The sequence below is a fragment of the Sinocyclocheilus grahami genome, unplaced genomic scaffold (genome assembly GCF_001515645.1).
Source record: "Sinocyclocheilus grahami isolate Dianchi unplaced genomic scaffold, SAMN03320097.WGS_v1.1 scaffold17.1, whole genome shotgun sequence".
NCBI classification, from domain to species: Eukaryota; Metazoa; Chordata; class Actinopteri; order Cypriniformes; family Cyprinidae; genus Sinocyclocheilus; species Sinocyclocheilus grahami.
In genome coordinates this window covers 4,377,920-4,388,610 of record NW_015505196.1, presented here as the reverse complement: position 1 = coordinate 4,388,610, position 10,691 = coordinate 4,377,920, and the positions used below count along the sequence as shown (strand labels likewise).

Here is a 10,691-nt window from a genome sequence, read left to right as displayed (position 1 = left end):
ACTGGCCAGCAAACTCACCAGACCTGAACCCCATAGAGAATCTATGGGGTATTGTCAAGAGGAAGATGAGAGACACCAGACCCAACAATGCAGATTACCTGAAGGCCGCTATCAAAGCAACCTGGGCTTCCATACCACCTCAGCAGTGCCACAAACTGATCACCTCCATGCCACGCTGAATTGAGGCAGTAATTAAAGCAAAAGGAGCCCCTACCAAGTATTGAGTACATGTACAGTAAATGAACATACTTTCCAGAAGGCCAACAATTCACTAAAAATGTTTTTTTTATTGGTCTTATGAATTATTCTAATTTGTTGAGATAGTGAATTGGTGGGTTTTTGTTAAATGTGAGCCAAAATCATCACAATTAAAAGAACCAAAGACTTGAACCACTTCAGTCTGTGTGCATTGAATTTATTTAATACACGAGTTTCACAATTTGAGTTGAATTACTGAAATAAATGAACTTTTCCACGACATTCTAATTGATTGAGATGCACCTGTATATATGCCTATTTATAAAGAATGGCTTGTTGTATTCCTCATTTGTAAGCCACTTTTGATAAAATTGTCTGCTATATATAAATTACAGGCCTCTCTCATCTTTTTAAGTGGGAGAACTTGCACAATTGGTGGCTGACTAAATACTTTTTTGCCCCACTGTATATATATATATAGAGAGAGAGAGAGATATATATATATTAATCTCTGTAACCTTTTTTTTTTTCACCTTATGCTCCACAGAGTTTGTCCGAATGATGTCTCGCTAACTTAGAAGACTAGTGAAAAAAGGAGAGAACAACCAGCTTGCCAACTCCTAATGTGAAGAATGAAATACTATGCGTCTGCTTTAATTAACTACCTTATGTAATTATTTAAACCATACTCATTTGCTTGTTTTTATGACAAAGAGGAAAGTGTGTTTCTTATATATTTTATTTCAACATTTTGGTCTGAAATAAAAACAATTATAATAATAATTAAGGAGTTAATTACGGAATTTTCCGTTTGTTGTGGTTTCCACAACATGTTCAGAATTGTTAGGATGCATAGCTGTTGCACACATTATTTATAAAACATGCTATAAACCCTGAATGGACATTAATTACTACTGGAAACTGTATATGAGATGTAAGTGGTCATTGTGGACTTAAACTGCAGTGCCAGATATAAATCAGTATTATGTGTGTTTTGGAAGATAAACCACTGGTTAATGGGTCTAGAGTTGCTGTGTGATTCTTTTAGGACTGTTAATACTTTTCCTGTGGGAACAGGATATTAACATGCAAAATTGGATATCATACAACTCCAGAAGAGTCTGGAGATCAATTGTAAAGATCCCTATGTTTCTGACACCCATGTGATCTCCCCTTGCTTCTTAATCATTATGTTTAAACAAATGTTTTTATCTAAATATCTGTTCTTGCCAATAGTGAACTATTAAAAAAAACTTTGATATTTTTATTGTTATTTCTGTACTCATAAAGATTGTAAATATTCAATAACCAATTAAATTAAATGGAATTAATTTAATAGCTGACTGTTAACTCTTATTTTCAAGTAATTAAATCTCTAAAATACAATGGTGGTAAAATGTTGCTTTTGAATATACAAGAATCAAAATGCTTATTAATGTTCCCTTTGTCAGTTACAAAAGCTAAGGCTTAGATAGGTTTGCATAATCATATGCATTAATCAAGTATGTCTCTAGATTTAAATTAATACATTGATGTTTCCTGTATGGAGGCTTCTAAAATACTTTGTGAATTATCTCGCTGTTTTGCCAGCTCTCTGCAGTGAAGAAACACATAGACAGGATGAATGAAGGCCAGCAGAGTCAGGACAGTCAAGATGATGTTCACCTACAGAAACACAGTAGAATTTACTAATTACAGTAAAAGCAGTGAAAAACAAATTAATGATTATGGTCAATTTACACACAAGGAATTAAAACTAACTGAATATTTAATCAAATGCGACTGAAAATTTATATGGAGAAATCATTTATATGTTTTTTACATTTGATGTGAAAAACTCACTTTTATAGGCTTTTTTAGTATTTATATAGTTTTAGTAACCATATAATCTTGTTGCAGGTATAGTATGGAAGAACATTTCTGCCACATACAGTATCTAATAATTTTTTATTAGAACTAACGCCACACAGCATGTTTGTCTTAAAACAAAATCATTCTTTGGACATAATTAGTCAAAATTATGATATACTAAGTCATAATTATGAGATAAAATATGAGATTATGAGATAAAAGTCATAAATGTGACATAAGAGTCAAAACTGAGGCAAAAAGGATTCTGATAATAATTATGTCAGAAAAACTGCCGTTTTATATCACAATTTTTATCACATCATTTCAGCTTTTTGACTTCAGTTTTTTTTAATCAGAAATGGGCTTCCATAGGAATCAACACCTAGCCGCCCCAAAAAGTATTGAAACCTCAAATGGACACACTTAAAATATATGAATTTAATTAAATTAGATAACAAAATATCAAATCAAGTTCAATCTGCAAAGAAATAATGCTAGACCTTTTCTCAGAACTAACTTTACATTAACTAAATACTTGTTCTACTAATATTTGTGACCTTTGTATCTCAGTATATTGTTTAATTACTTAAAACCTCCTTTTGTAAAAATGTCCTTGCTTTCAAAGTGTGCTTGTGCTATATTTATTTAAAATAAATGTCACTTGGTTTGATTTTTTGTCATATAATTCGATGACTTTCATACAAGTGTACAGAAACTTTTGGGGCCACTGTATGTATATGAGCTCTTTGTAGTGGTGTGGTGTGGGAATCATAGATTGGGAACAGTGATGTGGGAATTATAGATTTACACAGAAGGGGTCTCCTTCAAGAACTTTGTTGAGGGCGAAGCAGGGATACTGCAGCAATGATACCACAGCTGATAGAGACATCACTAGACCATACATCTTTCCAAAATGACGGGCAGGAAACCTGTAGGAATTCAGATTCATTGCACTCACTTAAGTAAAGATTCCAGTCTAGTGGCAATCGAGATAGTTATATCACCAGATTTACTTACGCTATGCTGATGAATGCAGCATTCCCTCCATACAGAAAAGAGCGATTAAGGACCTGAAGGATGAATGTGACATACTGGAGAGGGAGGAACGGAATGCTTGCACAAATGGAGAACAACAGGCACTGCAGAGAGGTGAGGAGGAGAGACAGAACGGATGAGTGCAGGTCTGCTTCCCATTCTGACACACCTACAAAAAATACAGGGTGGGAATGAGAAAGAAAAATGGTAAAGAAAGCGTACTCGGTTACTAACGTAACCTCGGTTCCCTGAGATACGGGAACGAGTACTGCGTCGCTAGACACTTATGGGGAAAACTCCTTTTTCTCCGATCACTGAAGCCTTTTTCAATAACGCAGTGTAGTTGCACAACCATTGGTTCGTGCAGTGAAATAAAAACGAACCAATGGCTCGGCAGCGGAGCTGCACAAGCCTATGGTGATGAAGCCCGCCAGAATACGTGGGGCCATCTGGCTATGTAAGCAGGCATTTCACCATAGGATCCTCAGGTAAATTCGACTGAAGCAACGACACTGAGCCGTGCAGCATCATAGCATGGCTAACAACGCAGTACTCATTCCCGTATCTCAGGGAACCGAGGTTAAGTTAGTAACCAAGTACATTCCCTTTTGATACTTCACTCGTACTGCGTCGCTAGATGCTTATGGGGAACCAGTACAATCCTGCCATGCTATGATAGAGGAACGACTAAAATTAACTGGCCTTGAGCATCTAAGAGCTCAGAGGAACCAAGTATAAGCAGGGTGAACACCGCAGGAGGCAAGAGCAGCCTTGAATAATCGTTCCAAACAATCCTATACAGCCTCGGCACTTTTAAAAAGGGTCAAAAGCATACATGAAGTAAAGCAGATGCCAGATTGGACCTGCTTTTTGGAAGTTGCATGCCCATTTAAGCAGAGAGGATCTGAGCCTGTAAGGCCGGAATGTCCAAGTTATAGAACCTGGCAAATGTGGATGGCGAGGCCCAGCCGGCGACGCACAAATGTCTGCTATGGACACAATGCTAGACCACGCCCAAGACGAGGCTACGCCCCGTGTAGAGTGGGCTCTTACTCCTAGGGGGCCCTGCAGGCCCAGGGAGGAGTATGCTAACGCAATAGCGTCAACTAACCATCGAGAAATTCTCTGCTTTGTGACCGTAGACCCTTTGGTGTAGCCACCGAAGCATACAAAGCGTTGTTCTGACTGCCTGAATGGGGCGGAACGCTTGATGTAAATTCTCAGTGCCCTGACAGGACAGAGAAAGTCTCCTGGTCCTCCGCCGAAGGAGGAAGCGCAGAGAGAGTGATAACCTGTGCTCTAACCAGGGTGTAAAGCGCTTTGGGAACATATCCATGCCTTGGCTTTAGGACGACCTTGAAGTCGCTAGGCCCAAACTCAATGCAGGCAGGCCTTATAGAGAGCGCCTGCAAGTCACCTACTCGCTTAACTGATGCCAATGCCAGTAGCAGAGAAAAGCATAAAGGAGGAGGTTGGGCCAGTCGTGGGCCAATGCGTCCTCGTTCTTCAAAAAATTAATTCAGCAGTGAGAGTTGTCTTTTGAGGCAAAGAGGTCGACCTCTGCCAAAGATCTCCCAGATTTTCTGAACTGTTTGTGGATGGAGCATCCACTCCTCTGAGGGGACATTGCTCCGAGATAACATGTCTGCTCCCTGGTTCGATACGCCCGGCACATGTACTGCCCTCAATGAATGCAAGTTGAGATGTGCCCATTCCAAGAGGTGTTTTACCATCTCGAAGAGGCATTTTGAGGTGAGCCTGCCTTGGCGATTTATATAAGATACCACTGGCATGCTGTCTGAGCGGACTAGCACGTTGTTTTTCCTTCAGGTCTGGTAAGAAGGTCTGAAGGGCTCAACATACTGCCTACATTTCGAGGCAGTTGATGTGTAGCCAACCTTCTTTGTCTGACCAGGAGCTGAAAGTCGGTTTGCCCTTGTACAGAGTTCCCATGAGGCCATGAGGCCTAGCATCTTTTGAAACGTTTTGAGAGGGCGAGAGGCTCCCATTTTGAAGGAAGCCACAAGCTGTTGTAGGACCCTTGCGCGTTCTGGTGCGACTATTGAAAACTGCTCCCAGGAATGAGTTTTGTTGGCTGGAAAACAGTGAGCTCTTGGAAAATTGACCCTGAGACCCAGGCACTCTAAGTGGCTGAGGAGGAGGGATCTGTGAGATATTATCTCAGCCTCCGACTGGGCTAGGATGAGCCAGTCATCGAGGTAGTTCAGAATGCGGATTCCCATCTGTCTCAGAGGGGAGAGAACAGCATTCATGCACTTCATAAAAGTGCGAGGAGCCAGGGACAGTCCGAAGGGAAGGAATCGGCGAATCTCAAGAATCGTCTGTGATGGAGAGCTATCTGGATGTGAAAGTAAGCGTCTTTCAGGTCCAGAGAGAAGAACCAATCCCCTGGCCATATTTGCAAGAGAATCTGTTTCAAAGTAGTCATCCTGAATGGTCGTTTCATGAGGGCGCGGTTCAGGTGCCTGAGATCGAGGATGGGCCGGAGGCTGCCATCCTTCTTGGGGGCACGGAAGTAATGGCTAGAAGCCTGACTCGCTCTGAGCTGGCGGAACCGTCTCTACAGCTCCTTTTGCCAGTAAATTCATCATCTAGGAGTGCAGGACGTGAGCGTTCTTGCTCTGCACTAAGGTTGGAACCATGCCGCTGAATCATGGGTCTCGGCTCATGTGGCTAGGTGTTGGATTTGTTCGGGTGGTGGGTCACCGTGAGGGGACTTGGCACTCGTGATAAGTGGAAGGGGAAATTTGCTCTCTTTTTGAAAATGTTTGTGTTTTATTTTTCTCGCTATCCATATTTGCAAGAGAATCTGTTTCAAAGTAGTCATCCTGAATGGTCGTTTCATGAGGGCGCGGTTCAGGTGCCTGAGATCGAGGATGGGCCGGAGGCTGCCATCCTTCTTGGGGGCACGGAAGTAATGGCTAGAAGCCTGACTCGCTCTGAGCTGGCGGAACCGTCTCTACAGCTCCTTTTGCCAGTAAATTCATCATCTAGGAGTGCAGGACGTGAGCGTTCTTGCTCTGCACTAAGGTTGGAACCATGCCGCTGAATCATGGGTCTCGGCTCATGTGGCTAGGTGTTGGATTTGTTCGGGTGGTGGGTCACCGTGAGGGGACTTGGCACTCGTGATAAGTGGAAGGGGAAATTTGCTCTCTTTTTGAAAATGTTTGTGTTTTATTTTTCTCGCTATAACAGTGACTGTTTGTGTGGGCGCTTTTTGAACGGACCCAGTGCTCACAACAGTATTTATGACAAACAAACTACCGTCGGCTCCCGGAACTGAACAGGGTGCTTGGAGGCATAACAGAGGCTGCTTGGGTGGTGGTCTGGCGATAGCAAGATTTGCCTCCTCCTCTTCCGGTCCAGTGGATCAGGATGACGCCTGAGGCACAGAATCCAGCGTTAGCTTGGGCCGGGGTCCTTGGCGCTTCGGGAATGGATAGCATCTAGCCGAGTGGGAGCGCTGTTGAGGCTCAGGCTTCTGAGTAGGCTGAACGGGAGACAGCACAGGTTTTGCTGGCTGCTGAGTCGGTGCAGGTCTAAGTCTACTGGTTGCAGTTGCAGAGCTGAAGCGCTTAGGCAAGAAGTGTCGCATTGCCTGGGACGACTTCTGCGCAGTGGTAAAGTGCTCTGCAAATCCCTCGACGGCGGGTCCAAACAGCCCCATAGGGGAGACTGGGGAGTCAAGGAAAGGAACCTTGTCAGCCTCTTTGATCTCCGTGAGGTTTAGCCATAAGTGGCGCTCCAGCACAATTTTGTGAGCTCGTTGTGGACCTCCGTGAAGAAAGGAGAGGGCCAGGAACCATTCATCCAGACGGCTACTAGTGGGCCCCTCTGGCGCAGACCACTCCAAACCCAGCTCCTCAACCGCCTTAGAGAGGACACGGAATAGTTTGGCGTCCATCCCTAGTTTGGTGTCGCTAGGATCCGCAGACGGCAAAGGTCGACCGTCAAGCCCAACAAATGATCTGTGTCTGATGCTGCTAGAGACATGCTGTCATCTAGGAGATCGTCCTTGATTCTGACAAACGAGACCATGTCGCTCGCACTAGCTGAGGGACACTGGTCTGTGTGCACGAAGAGGATGGGAGAGTCATCTCTGCAAGGTGAGAGCAAGGCACGCAGGGCCTGGGCCAGCGTGAGCTTGCTCGCAGCCGGGTGTTGAGTTCCTCTGCCCTGCTGTTTTTCCTCACAGGTCACTGGGAGGAAGAAAACGGGAGGGTGCGAGGGGCAGATTCACTCTCTGAAAAGAAATCGATCTGAGCACGCAGAGAGGTGAGACTCATGTTCTCACAGTGGATTCTGTGTGAGACTTGCCCAGACAGGAAACACACTCTGAATGGCCATCATCAGCATGCAGTGAAGTCCTGCACAAGCTGCAATGACGGCGCGGCATTTGCAACAACGCTGTGAATTTGCTCTTTTGAGAAATTTGGCTCCACTGCCGAGCCATTGGTTCATTTTTCATCACTGCGTGATTGAAAAAGGCTTCAGTGATCTGAGAAAAATGAGTTTTTCCCCATAAGCGTCTAGCGACGCGGTACGAGGGAAGTATCAAAAGGGAACAGACCTTCACATTTTTCTTTCAACTGACCTAGATCTAGGGGTTTTCTTTTGTGTCTGTCCATTAGCAGTCCATTCCAGGGAGCACAGAGAACTCCACAGAACTGGGTGAAAGCAAACGCATTGGTGTACTCACTCACTGAGAATGAAAAAGAGATAAAGAAGTCTCAGTCAAACTCTATAACCTCTGCAGCGATCACAGTAAGGCATTTGAAAATGATCCTACTGGTGCTGTCAATCAGAATTGCACTGACAACTGAAAATCCAATTCCATTCCTGAATTTTGACTGGTATAGCAAAGAGGATGCAGAACTGTAGATTATTATTTATTTAAGGGAGTAGAATTAAAATGGAATTAAATTCATGTTGTAAATGTGGTTTTTAACAAGAAAAAAAAATCTGTCAGTTAAAATTATCCATAAAAATGATCCTACACACAACAGATGGAATATTTTCAGAAATATATGATTATATTAATAATCCATTTTTTAAATGTCACTAACATAAAGTTTTATTTTTATTTATTTTGTATTTTAATTGTAATGTTTTATATTTTTTTTAATAAGTAATTTATAAATATTTAATATAATAATTTACATCAATTAAGAATGCTTTAATTTACCGCAAAGTCTGATATGTAATTGTGTTAAATGCCTTTGAATTCAGTAAATTCCTTCTCTTGACATTCCAAATTTCTTTTGCTCAGTAAAAATTACCAATGAAAATGATCATACACACACCATAGGTTATATAGAAATATAATATTATATTAATAATCAGTTGTGGAAATATTATTAATAGATTTTTTTTAACTGATCTACATTTAATATATTAATTATATAATTTAAATATATCTATCTATACATATACAATATATTAATATATATTCGTTTATGGGCCATACTGCAAAATCTCTTCATTACACAGAGTGTTTTAAATCCAAGTCTAATGTGTGATTGTATTGAATGTCTTTGAATTCAGTAAATTCCTCCTCCTGTAATTCAAATTCCAGTTGATTTTATGAGCTGAGAAACTCCTAACATAAACAAAGAATTCACAGAATTCACTGAAATGCATCATAATAGTGAGAAAAATTTGTTTACCAATGTCTGGGTCTTGGTTGGCCAGTCTGTTGAGCATTGGATTCAGAGTTCCAATGAAGAAATAGTGCCGCAGCTGCATGACTGACAGCCATATGAGGTGCCACAGGAAGAACCAGGACAGAACACAGCTCCTAAAACTGTCTATAGTGGAAAAAATTCAAAGAAAAAACTTTATTTCAGTCAGTTTATTTGAACCATTCATTGAAAAGAAATGTTTCCATAACCAGGCAGTGTCTACCAAAGTAAGAGCTATGCTGGTCAAGCAGCACCTTTCTCAGAGTTGTCTGTTAGTTGTAGCGTGTCAGTCTCCAGTGGCTCATCAGCTACACCTCTGCCTCTGTCTGAACTCGGGCCTCGCTCTGCCTCATACTGTTCAACGTTGTAGCTATGTGATTTAGCACAGCTCATCCTGTAAATAAGGATTTGCATTTGAATTAATATGGATAAGAGCATGAATTATGTACTATACGTAGTTAAGGCTATATCAGATTTACTACATACTAAATATAGAGTATATATTAGGGCTGCAAAACGATTACTCATGATTAATCGCATTCAAAATAAAAGCTTTTGTCTAAATACTGTGTGTACTGTGTATATTTATTATGTATATATAAATATACAGGCATATATGTATATATTTTAACAAATATTTATATGTATATATATATATTTATACTTGTATATAATTTATATTATATATAAATATAAATATTTTATATATAAATCTAACATATTTTTCCCTAATATGTATATGTGTGTATTTATATATACATAAAAAAATATACACAGAACACACATATAGTATGCAAACATTAATTTTTATTTTAAATCTTTGCAACTAAAGCTGAATTTTCAGCATCATTACTCTAGTCTTCAGTGTCACATGATCCTTCAGAAATCATTCAAATATGTTGATTTGCTCCTCATAAAATGTTTCTTATTATTATTATCAATGTTGAAAACAGGGGTCCTGCTTGTCCATGCTTTTGTGGAAATCATGATACTTTTTTTAATTATTTGATGAATAAAAAGTTTAAAAGAACAGCATGTATTTAAAATATAAATATTTTGTAACAATGTAAAAGTCTTTAGTGTCGCTTTTGATCAATATAATGCATCTTTGCTGACTAAAATAATTAATTTCTGACCCAAAACCTTTGAACTGTTGTTTATTCAGCTTATACTCAGCTTATCGTTTCACTCACCCATATTTGTAGTCGTCTGGGATGGGATAGGGAATGTGTGATTTTGGCATAAGGAAAAGAGTCCGGAGGAGATGAATGAGATTACAGGCTAAGAGGAAGAGAAATGAGGAGCGAAGAGAAACCCCTCTCTCACACAGCACCTTCAAAAATTGTTATACAGGGTATCATAGATTGCAGTATGATAAACAGATGATAAACTCTTTTTTTAAATCACTGTGGATCAAATATAGAACTATTCAATGCATTTTATATATACAGTATCTCACAGAAGTGAGTACACCCCTCACATTTTTGTAAATATTTTATTATATCTTTTCATGTGACAACACTGAAGAGATGACACTTTGCTACAATGTAAAGTAGTGAGTGTACAGCTTGTATAACTGTAAATTTGCTGTCCCCTCAAAATAACTCAACACACAGCCATTAATGTCTAAACCGCTGGTCACAAAAGTGAGTACATCCCTAAGTGAAAATGTCCAAATTGGGCCCAATTAGCCATTTTCTCTCCCCGGTGTCATGTGACTCATTAGTGTTACAAGGTCTCAGGTGTGAATGGGGAGCAGGTGTGTTAAATTTGGTGTTATCGCTCTCACTCTCTCATACTGGTCACTGGAAGTTCAACATGGCACCTCATGGCAAAGAACTCTCTGAGGATCTGAAAAAAAGAATTGTTGCTCTACATAAAGATGGCGTAAGCTATAAGAAGATT

The 10,691-nt window shown here is 40.3% G+C and overlaps 2 protein-coding genes across 4 annotated transcripts in view; one reads left to right on the top strand and one right to left on the bottom strand.

Moving 5' to 3' along the window:
• LOC107551591 (calcium-binding protein 2-like) overlaps nt 1-954 on the top strand; it is a 25,864-nt gene extending 24,910 nt beyond the window's left edge. For both annotated transcript variants that reach the window (XM_016233267.1, XM_016233261.1), the window contains exon 7: nt 746-954. In XM_016233267.1, the coding sequence (XP_016088753.1) occupies nt 746-771 (26 nt within the window). In that variant the 3' untranslated portion in view covers nt 772-954. The remainder of the gene's footprint in view (nt 1-745) is intronic.
• An 85-nt stretch (nt 955-1,039) lies between these two features.
• Nucleotides 1,040-10,691, bottom strand: part of slc43a3a (solute carrier family 43 member 3a) — a 13,248-nt gene continuing 3,596 nt past the window's right edge. For both annotated transcript variants that reach the window (XM_016233238.1, XM_016233249.1), the window contains exons 8-14: nt 9,980-10,119; nt 9,041-9,180; nt 8,772-8,912; nt 7,700-7,807; nt 3,067-3,253; nt 2,858-2,978; nt 1,040-1,863 (exon numbers count right to left, since the gene is read on the bottom strand). In XM_016233238.1, coding sequence (XP_016088724.1) covers nt 1,720-1,863; nt 2,858-2,978; nt 3,067-3,253; nt 7,700-7,807; nt 8,772-8,912; nt 9,041-9,180; nt 9,980-10,119 — 981 coding nt within the window. In that variant the 3' untranslated portion in view covers nt 1,040-1,719. The remainder of the gene's footprint in view (nt 1,864-2,857; nt 2,979-3,066; nt 3,254-7,699; nt 7,808-8,771; nt 8,913-9,040; nt 9,181-9,979; nt 10,120-10,691) is intronic.